The 23,383-nt window shown below is 43.6% G+C and overlaps 1 protein-coding gene across 1 annotated transcript in view; it reads left to right on the plus strand.

Moving 5' to 3' along the window:
- Positions 1-23,383, plus strand: part of SOX5 (SRY-box transcription factor 5) — a gene marked incomplete at its 5' end in the record, with an annotated part of 275,380 nt that overhangs the window by 197,547 nt on the left and 54,450 nt on the right. The window contains 2 exons of the mRNA XM_039347420.1: positions 8,834-9,011; positions 20,168-20,340. Coding sequence (XP_039203354.1) covers positions 8,834-9,011; positions 20,168-20,340 — 351 coding nt within the window. The remainder of the gene's footprint in view (positions 1-8,833; positions 9,012-20,167; positions 20,341-23,383) is intronic.

Genomic DNA, 23,383 nt, shown 5'->3' on the forward strand with positions numbered 1-23,383 from the left:
AATAATCAAACATTTTTCATCACACTTAGGCTTTGGGAATCAGACTTAGATCATTCCCAAAGTTTCCCATCCAATCTGCACATGTGACAGTCAGAAATTTAGAACCCAGAAGGTACCATTCTTAATGTTGTGTTAAGATGCTCTTGCATTAAGGTCCAGTAAACACAGCATTTGTATTAGGATTATACCTTGCTCTCTTTGAATGGAATTTTTAATGTAAGTCACTTTTTTTCAATGCCTAACTTTAAACAAATGGTTTTAATGGTTTTAAGTCTAGGACTACCTGTATTCTAATGTAATTTATGATAACCTGTAGGAGAAGAGCAGGCTGATCTAGAAGGCGGAGTTAAACATGTCATCAGTTTAGAATCCTTCCATTGCCACAAAAGACTCATGTCCAGACCCCGTGGATTCCATTGACTTTGTTGTTGTTAGTTGCGAAGTCGTGTCCGACCCATCGCAACCCCATGGACAACGTTCCTCCAGGCCTTCCTGTCCTCTACCATCTTCTGGAGTCCATTTCACGCCTACTGTTTCAGTGACTCCATCCAGCCACCTCATTCTCTGTCGTCCCCTTCTTCTATTGCCCTCAATCTTTCCCAGCATTAGGCTCTTCTCCAGTGAGTCCTTCCTTCTCATTAGGTGGCCAAAGTATTTTGAGTTTCAACTTCAGGATCTGTGCCTTCTAAAGAGCAGTCAGGGTTGATCTCCTCTAGGACTGACCGGTTTGATCGCCTTGCAGTCCAAGGGACTTGCAGGATTCTTCTCCAGCACCATAGTTCAAAGGCCTCAATTCTTTGATGCTCTCCATTGACCTTATCTAGTGCCAATTGGTTGACCATTGGTTGACTAGATTCTTGTGCATAGATGGTAATAATAAACTCCCCTGTGCTGTGAACTCAACGAATGCTACTGGTTAGTTGCCCCTGACACGTCCTTCTGTTTTAAAGGTAAATTAGTTTGAGGCAACATTGAGTGGGGGTTAAAAAAAAACACTCTGTTCCAATATTATTTATATATATATATATATCTTCCAAGGATGTTCACATGATGTACATTTCTCTGCACTTAGTTTCCCTTGGCTGTTCCTCAGAAAAGAAATGTGTAGGCATCAACAGGTGATTAAGGCCACCTGGCCTATATTATCATAGGCCAATGCAGTTTTACACAAATGTAATTGCACAGGATGAATCATTTCATTCAGTGCTCAAAACCACTGGAGCTCCATTAGAGGACCATTAAGAGCTCATTGAAGGCAATAGAACTGCTCTCATAATCACTCCCAAGGAAGTCTGTTTCTGGAATGCCACTTTAGTCCTTGCCGGGCTGAAAGAAGACAAAAAAGATTTCCTGTTTCTCCTCCTTTATTATGCTGGCTATTATTATGAAGCCCCAGCTGTGTCTCAGGAAAGTTCTTTAATGTCATATTTAATTTTTTTTTTTTAAACCACCCTCCTTTTTCGGTGAGAGTTGCAGCCCGGTTGATTCAGTATTAAGGTTAGATTTATGTGCGGCAATTTACAAAAGGCTGAGGGGAGCGTGATATTTAACAAGTAGGATAAAACCGATTGGCTCAAAGGCTGACTTGCTAGAAATGATTGACAGGAAGCAGAATAGTTGCTTTACTTGAATGCAGTATTTATTTTTGAGATTTAGGAATTGTAGAGTCTCAATCAAACCGGTTGTAGGAGAAGGAATAATGGCAGAACCTGGGGGCGGAGGTAAAAGAGGGATCAGCCTAGAACAAGGGTAGGCAACCTTGGCTCTTTTTATGATTCGTGGACTTCAACTCCCAGAATTCCTGAGCCAGCCATGCTGAGGGAAAAGGGAGAGGTTTCCAAGCTGAGCCATGCTGGCTCAGGAATTCTGGGAGTTGAAGTCCACAAGTCATGAGGGGGGCATAGTTCCCTCATGCCGGCTCAGGAATTCTGGGAGTTGAAGTCCACGAGTCATAAAAGAGCCAAGGTTGCCTACCCCTGGCCTAGAATCCCTACGTAGCCACAAGCGAACTAAGCCCAACCTCCCTTGAAGTCCGTCTAACTCCAAGCAGGTGTAACCTTTCATTGAGAAGATTCCTGTGCATAGGCTTTTTAGTGACATGGGTAGTCCTCAACATACAACCATTTGTTTATGGACCATTCAAAGTTACAGCTGTACTGAAAAAAATGACTTATGACCAGTTTTCACACTTATGTCCATTGCAGCATCCCCATGATACTTGGGAACCCGCATGCATGTACGACAGTTGCACCAGCCTGGGGTCCTGGCATTGTCAATTGCAGCCTCATTAGAGAGGTTCTGACAGGCAAAGTTAATGAGGGAAGCCAGATTCGCTTAATGACTTCAAGGCTCACTTCACAACTTTGGGGATTTGCTGAACGACCATGGCCGAAAAAAGGGTCACAAAATGGGGAATCACTCACTGAACAACTGGTTGTATGTTGAGGACTACCCATATCGCTAAAAAGCCTATGCACAGGAATCTTCTTAATTAAAGGTTACACCTGCTTGGAGTTAGACGGACTTCGGCAATGGAAATTTGAGACTCCGTTCTGATCATAAGTTGAGGACTACTTATAAGTCAGATTCATTGGATCTTCACTTGCGAATCTGGTCTTTTGTGCCTGACAGCAGTGTACAAAATCAACTGACAGTAAAGCAATATTTTTGCGCTGTTTTTTTAAAAAATTATATGCCATCCACCAAATTTTCTGCAAACTCTCTAATTCAATCCCCCCAAATAACATATAAGGAATGGTTGCTGGAATTGGGGGTGTCTAGTTTAACAAAGAGAAGGATGAGGAGTGACATGATAGCAGTGTTCCAGTATCTCAGGGGCTGCCCCAAAGAAGAGGGAATCAAGCTATTCTCCAAAGCATCTGAAGACAGGCAATGGATGGAAACTAAGCAAGGAGAGAAGCAGCCTAGAACTAAGGAGGAATTTCCTGACAGTGAGGACAATTAACCAGTGGAACAACCTGCCTGCAGAAGCGGTGAATGCTCCAACACTGGACAGCCATTTGTCTGAAATGCCTGAGTGGGGGGTTGGACTAGATGACCTCCAAGGTCATTTTACGACTTTTTTTGCCACAGTTCTTAAGTGAATGACTGCAGTTGTTAAGTTAGTAACACGGTTGTTAAGTGAATCTGGCTTCCCCCATTAACTTTGCTTGCCAGAAGGTTGAAAAAAAAGGGATCACATGACACACACACCCCAGGACACTGCGACCGTCGTAAATATGAGTCAGCTGCCAAGTGTCTGAATTTTTGATCATGTGACCATGGAGATGCTGCAGCGGTCATAAGTGTGAAAAACGGTCATGTCCCTTTTTTCCAGTGCCGTTGTAACTTCAAACAGTCACTAAATGAACTGTTAGAAGTCGAGGATTACTTGAAGCGATGGAAAGTAGAAATATGTACCCTTTGGAGACGCTGGCTTCAAAGATTAAGGAGGCGGCGGAAAAAAAGAGGGACTCGGTTTACAAAATTAGATTGAGGGATATTGAGTTGTCTTTTATTTCATTCTATTTCTTTCATCTATCAAGTGGCCTTTCTTTATCTCGGGTATTATTTTAGGAACTTTTCTTCTGATGAATGGTTCATGAACAGCCCCTTGTGTTATTTTAAGCAAAGGCCAAAGATATCAAGGGCTCAAAAGCTCAACTTTTCTTAGGTTTTTTTTTTCTCTAATTGTGAATGATTGAGATTGTTGCTTATTTCATATAGACAACTCTCCTTGGATTTTTTTTTTTTTATGTAAAGACACTTGGAAATTAAAAAAAAGACTTCACATTCCCCACAATATACTACTTATGTCAGTATGACTAGATGGTTCTCTGTGATACCAATAATGGAGAATATTTATAGTCAGGGTTGAAACCGGGTTGAGGAGGGGGGGTCCCTGGTGCTCTCTGGGCTTCGTTGTTTTCTTGCAGATGTTTCATTACCCCACTAGGTAGCATCATCAGTGCTAGTGATGATCACCTGAGTCAGTCTTTTCTTATGGTTGTTGAGACAGTATTATACCGGTCTGCTCAGATTTTTTTAAATTATATTTCTTGTAACCCAGGGGTCTTCAAACATGGCCCTTTTATGACTTGTGGACTTCAACACCCAGAATTCCTCAGCCAGCGTGCCTGGCTGAGGAATTCTGGGAGTTGAAGTCCACAAGTCATAAAAGGTCCAAGTTTGAAGACCCCTGTTTTAGAGGTTTAGGACAATAAAATAGCTATTGATGTAGTCAGCTCACTAAAAATACTCCACTTTCAAGGATGGATGGATGGATGGATGGATGGATGGATGGATGAGAGTGCTAGTAATGGAGCAGTACAAGGAGCAACAAAGAGAAAAAATAAATTTTGAAAGAAACATTGAAACAAAACTTGAGTGTCTCTGAAGCATTTAGACCAGGGGTAGGCCACCTTGGCTCTTTTATGACTCGTGGACTTCAGCTCCCAGAATTCCTGAACCAGGCATGCTGAGGGGAAAGGGAGAGGTTTCTAAGCTGAGCCATGCTGGCTCAGGAATTCTGGGAGTTGAAGTCCACGAGTCATAAAAGAGCCAAGGTTGCCTACCACTGATTTAGACAATCTGAAAGTAAGGGATCTGCTCATGGTTTGACCACCAAGGTACCCACAGTTTAACCAGAGTAACAAAATGAATGTTGAGATCTTACAATGTAAACCGCAAACCCTATGCATAAACCATAATGTTACTACGATCATTTTTGTTATTTGCTTCTCCCTATGGAGGCTAGTGCTTTTCTCTTATTGCACAAGCTAGAATGACTTTTATATTTTATTATATCTTATTTTTCAAATAGAATAACATCTGGGAATAGGTCAGACACATGACATTGGACAGGGCAGTCTCACATTGTGGTGATCAGTAAATCACAACCTACAAAATGTCCTTGGCTGACCAAGCTTGTGCTCCACTCCTGTTTAAATGTCATTCCTCTACTGCAGGGGTCTTCAAACCTGGCCCTTTTATGACTTATGGACTTCAACTCCCAGAATTCCTCAGCCAGGCAGGCTGGCTGAGGAATTCTGGGAGTTGAAGTCCACAAGTCATAAAAGGGCCATGTTTGAAGACCCCTGCTCTACTGCTGAATTTCCCTACTCTACTGCTGAATTTCCCTGCTCTACTCTAATTTCCCTGCTCTACAGGGCTGAAGGTGCCATCGAATGGATGGCACCTTCAGCCCTGCAGGAGGGAAATTAAAAATTTGGCCATGAAGTTGAATATGAGTTTTCAGCACTCATATCCAGGGAATGCTCTTAAAACCAAACTTAGATGAAGCATAAAAGACTAGCATGGTAGCCTCTCATAACGATGGCTTTCTTTTGTAGGGAAAAAAGGAAATGGCATCTACCTAATTAATATAAACCCATCCTAGCAATGCAACACTAATGTATTGTGCGGTAATTGTATCTCCCCCCCTATAGTTTGTGATGTATCTTCTTCACAGATGAGATCATTAGCTTTTGATATATGCAACAGAGCATATATCACAGAAATTCAGCTTCTATAAGCAAGGCCAACTTTAATGTGCATTCAGAACCTTCTCACCCTAATAATCAAGATTGGTGCTGGCTTACATTATGCTCCGTTATTTTGACAAGTACACAGGCATGCTGGCTCTGAGGTTATATCACAACAAATAAATAAACAAAAGCTGGGATCTTGTAAAAGCCTAGTGTAGACACTTCTTTATGTATGCGTTTATTGGTTAGTCTTTCAAGCCGCCACAATCAGAAGACTCTCGTAGTTAATTGTGATCTCTCTCCTGCAATAGAAAAGAGGGGTTAAGAGCAACAGTTGATGTTGCTACCAAAGTGGTACCTCAACCATCCATCTTCCCAAACCCTTTTCGTAGAAGCATAGAAAACTGACGGCAGAAAAAAGGACCTTAGTGGTCCATCAAGTCTGTCCTTCGAGTTTGTTTGTTTTTACTTTTCTTTTGAATTTATTTATTTATTGTTTTTTAAATATTATTATTCTTATTTTTTTTTTATTTTTTTTTTTTCCTCTCTCTTTTGCCTCTCAAAAACGGAGCTATTTTACTGATACCGTGGTCTAGCTCCGTTTTTGCAGTGGTCTAATCGTAAATGCCTCCCTGCACCTCCAATGCAGTGGCTTGGCACCTTTAAACTGCGGTGGGCCAAATCTTTTGCTTCCCTTGCCCTTGCCCCGTGTTTGAAGCTGGGATTGAGTTCAGTTAAAGAGGAGCCAAAAGAAGTAGCAGCGTTTGAATTCACGTGGGGGGCAGGTGGTACTGCTGCATCTTGGAGGTGACAAGGCTGGCTTGGTCGCTCAACAGTGAGAAACTGGTGAAGCGTGCACAGTAGCGCTTGTATTTTCTGCGTTGCATGAGAAAAGCACATCTTCCTTCCCCTGTCCTGACCACTTTCTACAGGGGGACGATCGAGAGCATCCTGTCATACAGCATCACAGTCTGGTTTGGAAGCATCCCTGCTTCAGACAGGAAGGCGGTGCAGAGAATGGTGAGGATGGCCAAAAAGATCATTGGCAGTTCCCTCCCTCCCATCCAGGACATAACACAGAAGCGTTGCTTGAGCAGGGTCCGTAAGATTACCTGGGACACTACACATCCTCTCCACGACCTGTTCTCCTTGTTACCTTCTGGGAGGAGGGGGTTTCGTGGTATCCGAAGCAGAACATCCAGATTCAGCCAGAGTTTCATTCCATACAGCATTAACCTTGCGAACTCTCAGGCTTCTTCCTTCCGTTATATATTCAAGATGGACAGTATTTAATACTTATTTGTTATGTATATGTAAAGGTGTGCATCTATACATATTCTGGCGCAGCAGTTAGAGTGCAGTACTGCAGGCCACTTTAGCTGACTGTGTTCAGCAGGTCAGCAGTTCAAATCTCACCGACTCAAGGTTGACTCAGCCTTCTATCCTTCCGGGGTAGGTAAAATGGGGACCCAGATTGTTGGGGGCAATGTAAATATATATATATATACATTGCTTACTGGTGTACACCGCTTAGAGAGTGCTTGCACTTAAAGCGGTATATAAGTCTCATAAATAAATAAATAAATAAATAAATAAATAAATATGTTGCATATATATGTTTAGGTGTGTGTCGTGTATGTGTTTCACTTTGAGAGCAGGCAACTAAATTCCATTTTTGATGTGTGCCATTGTGCCCACAGTAAAAAAAATGACAATAAAGGTTATCATAAATCTTAAATAACGACCTTTAACTTAAAAGAAAGCTCTCATATATGTATAGGTGGTCCTTGATTTATAACCAATTACTTAGCAGCTGTTTGGAGTTATGATGGACAAACCCATGCCCAAAGAAAAAGATACCAACAACCCATTTTCAAAGTTCTAAAATTTGCCCTCCTCCCACAGCCACGTGACTGCATTTTGCCACTCAGAACAACATAGCCATTTCCAGAACCCTGTGATCACATGGCCACGATTTACAACATTTTTCCCGGAAACCAGCACTTTCTTCTAGATTCTGGCAAAAAAAATAATAACCTGGCCCAGAGCCAAGAATGGGTTTGCTTAACAACCACACGTTCATGTAACAACCGCGGTGTTCGTTTCAACTGCAGTGTTTGCCACACGCTAAATAAATGAATAAACCACAGGGTTCATGGAATAGCCACGGCCAAATAGGTTGTAAAATTGGGGCTACTCACACACTGTGACCCGTTTATAACAATCACGACTTACGGCCGCAAATGTGGGGCTCAATTATGGTTGTAAGCTGAGGACTGCATTTATGTGAGGGCATAAAGCCGCGGGGCGGGGCGGTGCCTATGACACTGGGCTGGTTGGCAGGAAAGCCAGCAGGCTAGGTTCCAAACCTGAGCTCCATGCAATGAAGTGAGCTCCCATCCTCGCTCCAGCAACTTGCCAGCCTAGCAGATTGAAATCATGTAAAGGCGAGCAGATAAATAGGTACCACTTCGGTGGGAATGTAACAGCGCTCCATGACGTCACACTGGCCACCTGACTGGGGGAATGTATCCCCCTCCCTATAGCAGAGGTGCCCAACCTTTTGGGCACCAGGGACTGGTTCTGTGGAGAGAGGTTTTTCCATGGACCGGACACTGCGTAGTTTTGTGTGCTGCCTGCATCTCGCGGATGGGGCTTTTCTTGTTTGTGCAGACTGGTTGCTGGCATGCTGCGGCCCGGTACTGGTCCATGGACCAGGAGTTGGGGACCCCTGCACTATAGGACAGCACTGGATCAAATAGAGATGAGCACCACCTCCTATAGTTGGCAATGACTAGTGGAGTAAAAACAGTGGTGGGATTCAAATATGTGAACAACCAGTTCTCTGTGTGGATGCCGCTTCCGGAAGTCCATTCTGGGCATGGGCAACCAAAAATTAGCTACCGGTTCTGCCGACATGGTGCGAACCAGCTGAATCCCACCACTGAGTGAAATCCACAGGGACACTTTTACCTTACCTTTATAAGCACGCAGAGGGACAGGTTCACTGGTTAGGTGAGGACAGTAGGGAAAAAAGAAGCAAGATGCAGAGGTTCTCAGAACCTAAAGAGCAAAGACTCTTTAGAGGATGTCATGTTAAAGACAAGGGCCTTCTCCTTTCCAGCTGCTTTCAGACTAAAGTTCCTTCCCTTCTCCCAACTTTGTGGATTTTTACAGAGGTTTTGATTGCAAACCGTGTCCTCTTTTAGAGGGATGAAGGAATCTCATGAATACAGAGAGTGAAATTACATCTGACATCCAAGTTGACAAGGAGCCCCAATCAGTGATGGCCGAATCAGCAACCCTACGGCGCATCTCATGGCTTGGTCTTCTTCTTTCCATTTTAGGATGATGTGGCTCAGCCGTTGAATCTCTCAGCCAAGCCCAAGACAAACGACAGCAAGTCTCCCTCGTCACCTACTTCTCCTCACCTGCCATCGTTGAGAATAAACAGTGGGTGCAGCTCGTTGAAATCTTCGATGCCAGCAACGTTAGCTAGTCCATCAGCCAGAGTCAACACAATAGGTAAGGAGATCTATTATGCTTGAAGTCAGCCATTCGTAGCCTATGGGCCTCTTAAGCTGCTATGGCAGTGGTGGTGAACTTTTTAGAGACCGAGTGCCCAAACTGCAACCCAAAACCCACTTATGTATCGCCAAGTGCTAGCTGGGTGTGGCCCACTGGGTGGGCATGGCTGTGGTGGTCATGGCAGACTGGGTGGGTGTGGCCAAAGTGGCAGGGTCACCTCGATATTGCTCGTGGGGATAGATGCCTGTAGGGACCGGGCCGGGTTGGGGGAGACCTAGGGGGTCTCTCTGGCAGGTGGGGTGGTGGGCAGGAGGCTCGTCCTGCAGGGTGAGGCAAGGCGAGGCAGGGTGCCATTTCCATGGGGCAAGGTGAGGCAGGGGCCAGACTAGCTGCTGCCTGACACCATCGGCTCCCGCACACAGAGGCCAGCGAGTGCATGGGAGCCGATGGTGTCCGTCAGCAGCCACAGCCTGCCAGCTCCTTGACTGGCGCACTCTGGAGCTGGACAGCTGGCTGAGGTGATGTAGTGGGTCGTGCCCTGGAAAAGAAGAGCATGCAAGGCCAGGAGGGACGGGACTGGGGGGAGGGAAACCAGCTGTGCTGGGATGCATCCGGCTACGTGGGACCTCAGTGAGTTAGTGGACAGCTGGTTGAAGAGGGATGGTTGCCATCTCCGGGGCATGGCACGCGTGCCCACAGAGAAGGCTATGAGTGCCGTCTCTGGCACGCGTGCCATAGGTTCGCCACCACTGTGCTATGCCCTCTCTCGCATATCCTGTGATTGGATTACAAATATCTGAGCCATTTTTCAAGGGTTTGCAAAGAGATAAGATTGATTAAGGGAACCATTTGTTTCCTACAGACCTTCCGATCTCCCCCTTACCGTTCACAAGCCTTCTAGAATATAACACATATTCAACAATACAATTATAGATGTGAGTTGTACTGGTTCTTGGTCAATAGTATAGTTAACTGCGAACGAAAAAGCCAAATAAATGTATGCTTATAATATTAGCATCTTAAATTGTAAGTTAATATCAATAGAATATATTGCTCTCTCTTTTCTCAATAGTCTAAGCCATCTAAATAATAGAAGGTCTAATTTTCAGATGTATTATACAAAAATCAATGTGTTGAAAAAAAAACCACATAGTGCATTAAGATTTATAGTGATTCAGGTAGTCCTCAACTTAAAACCACAACTGAGTTCAAAAGTTCTATTGCTAAGTGAGACATATACTGAGTTTTGCCCCATTTTATGACTTTTCTTGCCACATATGTTAAGTGAACCTCTGCAGTTGTTAAGTTAGTAACACGGAGGTTAAGTGAATCTGCCTTCCCCATGGACTTTGCTTGTCAGATCAAAAGGTGACCCAGGGACACTGCAACCGTCATAAATATGAGTCACCTGGCCAGTGCCTGAATTTTGATCACATGACCACGGGGATGCTGCAACGGTTTTAAGTGTGAAAAACGGTTTCTGTTTTTGCTGCTGCTGTTGTAACTTTGAGTGATCATTAAACAAACTGTTGTTAAGTCGAAAGGTATAGGGCAGGGGTAGGCAACCTTGGCTCTTTTATGACTCGTGGACTTCAACTCCCAGAATTCCTGAGCCAGCATGGCTCAGCATAGAAACCTCTCCCTTTCCCCTCAGCATGGCTGGCTCAGGAATTCTGGGAGTTGAAGTCCACAAGTCATCAAAGAGCCAAGGTTGCCTATCCCTGGTCTAGGAGTCTCACCGCTTAGAACAGGAGGACTTAGGACAGGGGTAGGCAACCGTGGCTCTTTTATGACACATGGACTTCAACTCCCAGAATTCCTGAGCCAGCATGGCTCAGCTTGGAAACCTCTCCCTTTCCCCTCAGCATGGCTGGCTCAAGAATTCTGGGAGTTGAAGTCCACAAGTCATCAAAGAACCAAGGTTGCCTACCCCTGGTATAGGGTTTCCTGCCTAATCAGGGGGTTGGTCTAGAAGACCTCCAAGGTCCTTTCCAACTCTGTTATTTTGTATTGACTATTCTGTATTATATTCTAAATCAGTGGTTCTCAACCTTTCTAATGCCGCGACCCCATAATACAGTTCCCTATGTTGTGGTGACCCCCAACCACTTATACATCACCGGGTGCCAGGGGCGTGGCCAAAGAAAAGGGGGAAAAATGGCGGACAGCCTTGTTTGGCGACCCCTGTGAAATGGTCGTTCGACCCCAACTGGGGTCCCGACCCACAGGTTGAGAACCACTGTTCTAAATGAAGAGTCCTTGGTACTCTCCGGGTTTGGTTGTTTTCTTGCAGACGTTTCATTCCCCAAACTAGTACAAATTAGTAATGAAACATCTGCAGGAAAGCAACCAAGCTCAGAGAGCACCAAGGACCCCTCATTCCAACCCTGGGCTACAAATAGTCTCCTTTATCTAGTCCTCTTCTTCTTTTTCATAGACAGTAAGTGAAGGAAACATAGAAGTACGGTAAATGTGCACCACTAAAAACATATTAGGTTTGGAAAGCCTTATCTCGTTGCTTCTAATCTCCTGGCTTGTTTCAGATGGCAGAACAAGGTCTGAAGGCTTAAAGGAACATTGGACATGATTAAAATCACACCTACAACCCACCAGATAGTATAACACAGTTCTCTCAGAAACACACATCCTCTCCATTCCGTGCTAGTAGGAAATCTTAACAACCTTCCAGAAAGCAAGGAAGATAGGGACCCACCACACTGCAACAGGGAATCTGTTCCATAAAATGAGGACGGATAGAGAAAAGGCTTGCTTTCCAGGTCCCACCAGATGTCCACATTTAAGAGAGGGCATCAGGACTCTAAGCAGCTTCGTAATTTTTCTCTTTCCGACTTCCTAGCCTTTTTTCTCCATCCTTTGGAATCCTTGCCATTTTCCTCCTCCCCTTTCACCGACATGTAGATTTTGAAAGGCTGTACCTGTAATGAGTGATAATGTAATTGGATAAAAGCTGTGAGGATGACTGGAGTTGTAAAGGTCACTCTTGTAAGGAGAATTAATGTGTTATACCATTAATAAACCATGGGAAACTGTGGACCAAAAGATAACATATTTAAGCTATTGTTAACAACGCAGACTTCATCCCACATATCTTTATAAGACAGATACAGAAAAGGGCTTTTGGGGGGTAATAGACTGGATCATGGTACATGCTATCTAGGATACTGGAGCCTGCCCACTTCCTCTCCCTCCCTATTGACGCTTCCTCCTTACTGGTAGCTACTTTAGGATTAGAGCAGGGGTCTTCAGACTGAGCCCTTTTATGACTTGTGGACTTCAACTCCCAGAATTCCTCAACCAGGCACGCTGGCTGAGGAATTCTGGGAGCTGAAGTCCACAAGTCATAAAAGGGCCACGTTTGAAGACCTCTGGATTAGAGTCAATAGCTGACGATAGAAAGCTGATTCTTGCCTTCCTGCTGCTCTTGACCGATCCTGGCTACTTGTAGGCATTGAATGGAGACATCTGCTTAGGCTAGAAACAGCCAATCTAGAAGCAAGAAGGACAAGCATTCAAAGAGCATCACGGTAGCTGTTTTTGCATGACACACATAACAAGCCAAAGACCAACGGACGAGTTTGCATGTCATACAAAGTTTGGTTAAAACAGTGGTTAGTTGTGTGTGTGTCTCTCTCTCTATTTCTCTTTCTCTGTGGGTATGGTTTTCTATCAGTGTAGGAAAAGATTACTGCAATCACTAGGTTAAAGCGTTCTGTGAATGCAACTAGGCTGTTTGGACCTGATGACAGAACTGACCAGGTTTATCTGTATAGCGCAGGGTAGGCAACCTTGGCTCTTTTATGAGTTGTGGACTTCAACTCCCAGAATTCCTTAGCACTGCAGAGATTGTACAGTCCCTGGAGATTAATGAAGGGAGCAGACCTGTATTAATCTGCTCATCCAGGGTCTAGGTCAGTGATGGTGAACCTTTTAGAGACCGAGTGCCCAAAAACTGACCCCGCCCCCTGCCCCGCCCCTACCCCGTTCTCCATCCCGCCTGCCCGCAGGGCCACTCACCGCCTCCAGGGCCTGCCGCAGATCGCCCAGGCAGCCCAGCAGCGCTATGGCGGCCACACCCTCTGCCTGCACCCTGCACAATCAACTGTACGGGATGGGGTGTGAGGGCAGAGTCTTGTCTACACTGCCTGGCTGTCATGTCCTTGGCTGCGCTGTTCCGTGTGGGCCACGCTCGCGAGTGACTCTCCTCCAGGGGGGCTGCTGGTGAGGAGGGGGTCGTGGGGGGAGGCTCCGAGTGCCGCGTCTGGCACACGTGCCATAGGTTCGCCACCACTGGTCTAGGTCTAACGTACATAAGAACAGAAAGCTAGACTTCTCAGGGAACAGGCTAAACTAGGGCATTGCAACCCAGAGGTTTAATTTTGCTTGTCTTTGTCAAAATAAGGACGCCTGCAAACAGAACGACATTGCCTGCTTTATCTTGCAGATCCCAGGCCAAACTATGATCCGACACTTCATTCTTCGTAATGCATGAAAGATCTGTAACGGCTTCCTTTTCCTGCAGAGATTGGAAAGTTCTCCAAATCCTTGGTTTCAGTTTCTAAAGCAAGCTAGAACTGCCAGCTCTGTTTCTTCCAAAACGATTTTTAGGGGGAGATTTAAAAAAAGCAAACAAAAACCCATGCGCACACCATGGCAGCAATCCAAAGATTCTTAGCAGGGTTAGTCTGAACCAATCTGACACCAGTTCCTCTCTCCCCCCCCCACCCGCAAGGTTTCAAAGCGTTGTGCAAGGAGTCCGTGTTGCGCATTCTTTGGCAAGCGGCGGATCAGATAGAAGGCCCGAGCCATACAACCGAGGATGTGTAATCTGACATGATTAGACAAGGCTCTTTAGGAACACAACATTCATAATTGAGACAAAAGAAAAGAGTATTAATAACACTTCCCTAACACGGCAGTTAGCCATTTTATATTTCCTTTCTTTAATCTTGCTGTTTTTCAACAAATCATGGGATTTAATAGCATGTTTTGGCAGATTAGAGGATTTATAGCCCAGATGTTTTTTGTTCTAAAAATGGATTAGGGCGTAAAGTTTGCTGGAATCTATAAAACATGTTGAGGCAAGCCGGTCATTTTCCCTATGATTAGAGACAGCCTTCTGTCTTGCAGCCCCACCATCTGTTGCAATTCACCAATGGATCTGGTTAGATTTAGCCTCATGTCACAAACAGAAGCCTCTTTTCCGGTCAATTTCATATTACAGTTTTCGGGGCTTTCTAAAAGGGGGGTAAAAAGAAAAAAAAAGGAAAAGATAGGAAGAAGAAGCTCTAGGGTTGAAAGGATTTAAAAAAGAGATTGTGATGGCCAATCTTAATTTCCAACGTTGCACATAAGCAGATCCTGGAGTATGAAGTTTTTATCCTCAGCCGTCTTGCACACATGCTCGTATCTACTGATATAGTCAAGGGGATGAACCCCCGAGGGATAGTTTTGAAACAAAAGAGCATTTAAATCAAAGCTTGTAACATGTGGAAAGTGAAGCATTTCAGTTCTGGTGAAAGCTATAACTCAGCATGTGGGGGTACAGTGTGTGTGTGTCTGTGTGTGTGTGTGTGTGTGTGAAAGAGAGAGAAAAGGGTGCGAGTGTACAAGTGCGAATTGCATCAAGAAATGAACATTATACCAAGCCTTAGCAAACTGAGAATCGACTTTAAACTCTCTGGCTCCTTGAATTACTGAAGCGCAGTTGGTATGGTGTGTGGAGTGCTTTTTCACTGTGTTTGTACACACGTGTGGATTAATGTATCAGAGCATGACATTCAGTGGCATAGTTTGATCTTTCATCTAGTACAGGGGTAGGCAACCTTGACTCTTTTATGACTCGTGGACTTCAACTTCCAGAATTCCTGAGCCAGCATAGCTAAGCATAGAAAGCTCTCCCTTTTCTCTCAGCCTAGGCCTAGGCCGCTTTATGACTCGTGGACTTCAACTCCCAGAATTCCTGAGCCAGCATGGCTCAGCTTGGAAACCTCTCCCTTTCCCCTCAGCGTGGCTGGCTCAGGAATTCTGGGAGTTGAAGTCCACGAGCCATAAAAGAGCCAAAGTTGCCTACCCCTGATCTAGTAACTGAGTATCACCACTTTATTAATGTCTGTGGAGATTCTCAATCCCAAAGCCGCTTTTTCAAAAGGCAACTGTATTTTTTTTCTCTTGAAGACATTTCGCTTCTCATTCAAGAAGCCTCTTCAGTTTTTACTGAATGGTGGAGGATGAAAGGATTTATATTCCTTGCAGTCATCTGGTTGTTAGTACTCTCTCTGAGAGTCCTTGAGGCCACTTGGAGGTTTATCTGTGCCCCCAGGGTCACCTGAATAATGCAAATGGGCGTGGAACTGCTGAAAGGACTGTGCTGTAAACAGGAGATAGCTGGTGTCATATCCCTCCCCCTCTGTCCATTCCCCACCATTCAGTCAGAACTGAAGAAGCTTCTCGGATGAGAAGTGAAACGCTTGCAAGGACAAAGTCCATTTGCCTGTTGAAAAAAAGCACTTTCGGGACGACCACTTTATTAAGATATTTCTGAGTTTAAGGGACTATTGTCACCTATTTTTACTCCATGCTTCCTCCCCTGCATGGACAACATTAATAAGCCTGCCCTACGTATTCAGGGAAATGAATTTATTTTAATTTATTTTATTTAGTGCTGGGTCCATGCTGTGTTGAAACTTGCCTTCTTGCTCAAGGGACTTAGAGATAGTCCCCAGTTAATAAGCATTTGTTCAACAATCATTCGCAGTTACAATGGCACTGAAGGTATGGTCGTTGTGCCCAGACCCTGAAATTACGGCCATTGCTGTGACCCCCAGGGTCACTTTATCAAAATTCAGGCACATGGCAGCCCACCCACACTTGCAAAGGCATGGGTGCTTTAACTCCCCCTATCAACCTGTCTCTGCCCCTTCAGCCACCCCACATCATGACATTCCTCCAATGGCTCTGGACTAGGGGTCTTCAAACCTGGCCCTTTTACAACTTGTGAACTTCAACTCCCAGAATTCCTGAGCCAGCCATGCTGAGGGGAAAGGGAGAGGTTTCCAAGCCAAGCCATGCTGGCTGAGGAATTTTGGAAGTTGAAGTCTACGAGTCATAAAAGGGCCAAGTTTGAAGACCCTTGCTCTAGCCTGAAGTAGAGGACTGGGTCCTTTGCAGGGGGAGGGGGTGATAAAGAAGTCAAGTTGCTCCCCCACAATCTTGTCTGTTTTGCTGGTTTGTGACTGTAATAAAGATTGATTGGAAACCTTGACTTTCTGATCTGCTCCGTGCAGGCCCTTCATGGAACCTTATCCTTCAGGTGCTCCTTAAGCCTTCAGGTGAACAGACTTCAAACGAAAAGCTTACATTTTTTTCTCTACAGGCCCAGATTTTGTGTGCTGCATTTCCTGCTTAAAAAAAAGCAGCGACAAAATTGTTTACTTGGTGGCATGCAGACATGCCTTGACAATGCTCCAAATTATAAAATGGGGCATAGATAGATAGATAGATAGATAGATAGATAGATAGATAGATAGATAGATAGATAGATAGATAGATAGATAGATAGATAGATAGATATAGATAGATCATAGGAGAGAGAGAGAGAGAGAGAGAGAGATCATAGATCAGTGATTCTCAACCTTTCTAATGCCGTGACCCCATAATACAGTTCCCCATGTTGTGGTGACCCCCAAGTGGGTGTGGCCACCAATAAGAGGGAGTAGGACAGCTAGGGAAAAGGGAAAAAAATGGCGGACAGCATGGTTTGGCGACCCCCGTGAAATGGTCATTTGACCCCAAATGGGGTCCCGACCCACAGGTTGAGAACCACTGTCATAGATGTAGATAGATCATAGATGATAGATAGATAGATAGATAGATAGATAGATAGATAGATAGATAGATAGATAGATAGATAGATGTAGATAGATCATAGATAGATAGAGAGAGAGAATAGATAGATCATAGATGTAGATAGATCATAGATGATAGATAGATAGATAGATAGATAGATAGATAGATAGATAGATAGATAGATGTAGATAGATCATAGATAGAGAGAGAGAATAGATAGATCATAGATGTAGATAGATCATAGATGATAGATAGATGGAGAGAGAGAGAGAGAGAGAATAGATAGTTCATAGATGATATATAGATCATAGATAGATAGATAGATAGATAGATAGATAGATAGATAGATAGATAGATAGATGAGAGAGAGAGAGAGAGAGAGAGAGAGAGAGAGAGAGAGAGAGAGAGAGAGAGAGAAGTGGGTTCAGGTCATTTAATCCAGCATAAAGTTTGGAAAAACAGCCAAGCAAATCCTTCTGTGATATGAAGTGATGAACAAGGCTTGTTTTCTAAAATGCAGAAGTTATTCGGGTTTTTGGAACTGTCAGTGTGCACAAACAAAGTCCTATGGCGTTAGGGGAAATTAGACAAGGAATGCTTGCTAAATGATGGTTTCAGTGTTGGTTGTTCAATCAATCACAAGTGAATTTGCACAATTTCCTAAATCATAAACAAATTATACTCCAGCTGAGCCCTCTTTCAGAATCCAGCCATATACACACAAACACAGCTAAAGATAAGTCTAGCTTTACTCTGATTCTCACTTTTCTTCTATATATTCTTATGTTTTCCGATTTTTAAAACAAACAAACAAATCTGCACAAAAGCATTAATTGCTTTTGTGCATATTTCTCATAGTAGCTGCATTTTTGCTTGCATTTTACCTATTACACACATATAAAATGGTTTCCTTTTACAGTTTTTTTAAATGCACTTTTTGGGAGCCAGCAAATTGTAGATTTTGGCATGTAAATGTCTTGTGACTGGGATACGTATCTGAAAGTCTAAACCTGCATCAGAATGAGAAGGGAGTCTATTTCACACCCATTCCTACATGCACTTCTTCATTTAAATCCCAGTTCAGATATTTTCTCCCATAAAATCATGATTTTGGGATTAGGGGATTTATTTTTTATTTTTGGCATTTCGTCTTTATTTGCCTTCACTGCTTTTAACAATCGTCATTTTCTTTTGCATTCCTTTGCTCTACACTGATACAAAATACCAACTGAATTAACATTAAGCACACCTGCTGAAGTGAGACTTTTGTTCATGAAAGTCTACTCTGAAATAAAAACATGTTAATCTTTAATTCACTGGTACCCTTCCATAGTTAAGCCACTGAGCAGCTTATCTAGTTGCATGTAGAATAGGGATAATAGCAATAGCACTTGGACTTATAGACCGCTTCACAGTGCTTTAGAGCCCTCTCTAAGTCAGTGGTTCTCAACCTATGGGTCGCGACCCCATTTGGGATTGATCGACCATTTCACAGGGGTCGCCAAGCAAGGCTGTCCGCCATTTTTTCCCCTTTTCCAGTGAGTGCCTTACCTCCCTTGGGCTGGGCCAGCTGGTGACCCAGCCAGTGGTCGGCTTGCTCCGTCTCTGCCGCTTGCCAGCTACGCCTCGGCCGGCGCAGGGGGTGGCACCACGCATGCGCGGTGCTCCCGGGCAGGGAAAGTCCTCGACTTGCGATCGGTTGGGTAGTCCTCGACTTACGACCGGTTTAGTCCTCGACTTACGACCGGTTGGGGGTTGCAGCATTAAAAAGGTTGAGAACCACTGCTCTAAGTGGTTTACAAAGGTCAACCTATTTGCTCCCAACAATCTGGATCCTCATTTTACCGACTTCGGAAGGAAGGATGGATGGATGGAGTCAACCCTAAGCCGGTCAGGATCGAACTCCTGGCAGTCAGCAGAATTAGCCTGCAACACTGCATTCCAACCACTGCACCACCACGGCTCTTTTAATGGCTTATTGCCAAAATTAGAGAAATTCAATATGTCATATGGATTTCAGGGCAGCTGTGAAAATGTTCTGCCACAGAGTATTCTAATTCAAGCTAACTCAAACATTCTGGAAGTGATCTGTCCTCAAAACAAGCCTAACGTGGACCTCTTCCAAAACTGCAGAAGAGTCCATTTCGGGATCAAAACATTGTGTGACAGAACATTTTGGACACCCATAACCTTCAGGAATAATTGGTTGTTGTTGTTGTTGTTGTTGTTGTAATGCATAAAAGTACAGGTAGCTCTCGCGTTGCAGCAGTTCCTTTAGTGACCGTTCAAGTTACAATGGCTCGGAAAAAAAGTGAGATTAGGTCCATTTTTCACCCTTACGACCACTGCAGCATTCCGGTGGTCATGCGTTTAACCTTCAGATGCTTGGCAAACTGATTCATATTTATGACGGTCGCAATCTCCCAGGGTCAGGTGACCTTTTGAGACCTTCTAATAAGCAAAATCAGTGGGGAAGCCAGATTTACTTAATAACCATGTTACTAGCTTAACAACTGCACTGATTCACTTGCCAGAAAAGTCAGAAAATGGGGCAAAATTCTCGTTAACAAGTGTCTTGCTTAGCAGCAGAAATCTGGGACACGATTGGAGTCGTAAGTCGAAGATTACCTGCCTATTTGAGGGCAAGGGAGAGAGAGAGAAGAAATGAGCCATTTTCTAGATCTCTTTGTCCATTGTTTCTCTCTTCATCCATTTCTCAAACTTGAAAGAGTTTCCAGAGAGTACCAGCCACCCAATTTTCTGCTGGCGAGTTCAATGGAGCTTCCTCCCAAGTATGGGAGTAGATCAGCGTTTCTCCACCTTGACAACTTTGAGATGTTGTGGACTTCAATTCCCAGAATTCCCCCGCCAGCATGGCCAGAATTCTGGGAGTTGAAGTCCACAACATCTCAAAGTTGTCAAGGTTGAAAAACACCGGAGCGATAATTCCATCTTCATTGTACCATCTTCGTTGTATCATTTGCTTCCCTCTTTGGTTTTCAGTCTTTTTGTGTTAAAATAAATTAAGCAAGGAAATTGACCTCTCGTAATTTTCCAGGCACCCATTGCTGCTAGAGCAAGGGTCTTCAAACTTGGCCCTTTTAGGACTTGGGGACTTCAACTCCCAGAATCCCTCAGCCAGGCACACCTGGCTGAGGAATTCTGGGAGTTGAAGTCCACAAGTCATAAAAGGGCCAGGTTTGAAGACCCCTGTGCTAAGAGAAAACATTGGAAAGTTTTGACCATAATCGTATTTCTGTTTATGCCCCCTTCTGCCTTCTTCCCAGATATCCTCTCCTCCATCACATCATCAGGTTACTTAAATGATCACGATGCTGTTACCAAGGCGATTCAGGAGGCTCGGCAAATGAAAGAACAGCTCCGGCGAGAACAACAGGTGCTGGATGGAAAGGTTGCAGTTGCAAACAGTTTGGGTTTAAACAACTGCAGGACAGATAAGGTGAGTATCCAAGGCCCTTCTTGAGCTCCGGCTATGATGTTGTGCTCTTCAGTCCAAATTCAGCTTCGACTTTTAAAGTGTGGCAAAAAAATAATTCAAAGACTTTTCAGTAGCTCTAAGCTAAATATTATGGTAATATAACACAATCTTGGTCTTAGTGACCTGGAGACAGAACTAAGGATAACAACCGATGTCTTTCTCTCTGCGTTTCTGGGTCCATGCTGTTTTTTATGCAAGTTCTTCTTCTTTTTCCATGTCTAGATCAAACTTTAAACTGCTAGAATGAAGCCAGTTTCTTGGCTTTGTCATTGGCCAAAAATAAGTCATTATTGGTACATGTTTCACATACCAGCAAGCCCTTCCACAATTTGGAGCACTCACAACTTCCTGTGACAACTTCTACTGATTAATGATTCTCATTGTTAGCAAATTTCAACTTAGTTCTAAGTTGGATCGCTCCTTAATTAGTTTCCATCCATGTCTTCTTATTCTGCCTTCAGATTCTGTGGCGAATAGTTTGACCCCCTCTTCTTTATGATAGCTCCTCAAATAATGGAAGACTGCTATCATGTCACCCCTAGACTTTCTCTTCATTAGACTATAGACATACCCAGTCCATCATGTTTAATTAATATCATTTCTCCTGCGAGTCCCAGGTTTAGTTAAATTAATCTGGATATAGTATGTTGTATGAAAGCAATCATGAAGTAGCTAGGAACCAGGGTGGGGAAGGGGGTGCCTTGAGATAGAATAGTTTTCCTATCTGATCTACGCTGGATATTCAAGGAAGAAATCAAAGAGAAAACACCATTCATTTTTTTTCCTGTCCCTTTCTCCAAAATCTCCCACTGATCAGTTCATAGAAAGAATAACACGGAGAATTAACGACTGTGTTAATTAGAGAAACGCCCGTAGAAACAGTGCTTTGATGGTGCTGATATCATCAATAATATTAGGAATAATTGCAGTGGTAGCTGCAGTAGCAGCAGCAATTGTGGTAATAATGAGGCAAGATTACAACTTTACAAATTGCAGCTTAAGAGCTCTTAGACCCTAATATTTAGTTTGCCCGTCCAAGATTAATTGGACGTCTAGGAAAGTTAGAAAAGACCTGGTCTTATTGACTCACCTTCAATTAAACAATCAGGATTATAAACAATATGCAAGTTGCTTTAGTGCCACCACATTCCCTGGCAAGAACTATTGAGTAGCTGGTGACGGGAACCACAAGAGTCAGCGTTATTGGCAATAATCTGGAATACTGTCTATACACTGATAAGCAGGGGTTGTTATTTGAACACAGAGGCTTTGGGTCAAAGCAGAAATTTGGTTTATGCAACAGATAACATGCCTAGTTTATACAGTTTAATAGCAGCTGCCAGGGTGGTGGGGGATATCTAAAAAGGAAAATAAGTACCTTTTGTGATTCAGATCTATCCTGATTAATAGCAGTTGATCCTCCATCCCAATCTGAGCCAGAAACCCGAAGCTTACAGTCACAAAGCTTGTTGTAACTTCTTTGGGAATGATTTTCAACCCACTTACAGCAGGGAAGGAAACACGGTTGAGTTTGTCTCTTTAATAATAACTAAACCAGGGGTGTCCAACTTTGGCAACTGTAAGACCTGTGGACTTCAACTCCCAGAATTCCCCAGCCAACATGCTGGGGAACTGTCACAGATTTGGTCAAACAAGTTTGTTTAGGAATATTGCTGTCGTAAGACATGATGATAGTTCTTGGTGACTATGTCAAGTCTATCGGTGGCCAGTAAGTTGGCTGAGGAATTCTGGGAGTTGAAGTCCACAGGTCTTAATGTTGCCAAAGTTGGACACCCCTAATCTAAACCAAGCTCATGACCCATACACTCTGGATGAAAATGACTAGCCCATCTTTATCAAGTGGTCCAAGTAGGGCAGCACAATCCTTTGACTGAATCTCCAAAAAGTCCCAGGAAAGGACACACCTGCTTTAAGGTGCTGAAAACATAAAGAGTTCTGTTCACAGTTACATGCACTGTAAATCTTTTTTTGGAAAACAAATAAAAGGGGCATCCCAGCTCCATTTCCTAACTCACAGGGCCGAAATGTATGAATCAGCTTTGTGGCTCCGAAGTCATCTGAGAAAAAAGCAAAAGGGGCCACCTGAGTTTGCTGACACTATGCTTAGCAAATTATATTTAGGATGTTTTTATCTTCTGCATCCCTGCCTTTTTTTTTAAAAAAAAAAAACAAATCCACCTCAGATAATGAGGAATAAAACCTTATTAAGGTTCTCTTGGGTGCAGCAGGACTAATAGGAAGTCAATTTAATTCTTTAATCCATGCTCTTGATGCCTATTGCAGTGTGTATGTTTTGAATTGTAAGCCACCCAGCGTCATTAATTCAGACGGGCAGGTGTAGAAATTGAATAAATAAATAATTATAGTTGGAGGATCCTTGAAGTATTTGGGTTCAAATGGGAAAAAAAATGCTTTATTGGCTGGGTGGAAGGTGTACCCATCTTGGGGAGATGAACTGCAGCTGGAAACATTATTCAACGTTCTTTCTTAGATACATTTTTCCTGATGCTGATTCTTGTTGATGAAGCCTTGTGAAGCAGTTGCTTATGCATTGTCGCCGCCTCTCAAGCCAGGTGACTCAAAAAAAAAAACTGTCACAGATTTGGTCCAACAAGTTTGTTTATGGAAATTGCTGCCATAAGATGTGATGATAGCCATTAGCTCTCAGTGACTATGTTAAGTCTATCGGTGGCCAGTAGTCTTAAGAGGAAGATGAAACCTTCAGCTGTAGGTCGTCCTCACTTACAACAATTCATTTAGTGACCTTCAAAGTTACAACGGCACTGAAAAAAAGTGACTTACGGCTATTTTTCAAACTTACAAACAACCCTTGCAACATCCCCGTGGTCAGGTGAACAGAATTCAGATACTTGGCAATGGAGTCGTATTTACGATGGTTGCAGCGTCCCGGGATCATGTGATCCCCTTGCATGATCTTCTGACAAGCCAAGCCCAATGGGGAAGCCAGATTCACTTTAGAACT

This window comes from Crotalus tigris, unplaced genomic scaffold (genome assembly GCF_016545835.1).
Source record: "Crotalus tigris isolate CLP2741 ecotype Arizona unplaced genomic scaffold, ASM1654583v1 scf7180000018068.1947079, whole genome shotgun sequence".
NCBI classification, from domain to species: domain Eukaryota; kingdom Metazoa; phylum Chordata; class Lepidosauria; order Squamata; family Viperidae; genus Crotalus; species Crotalus tigris.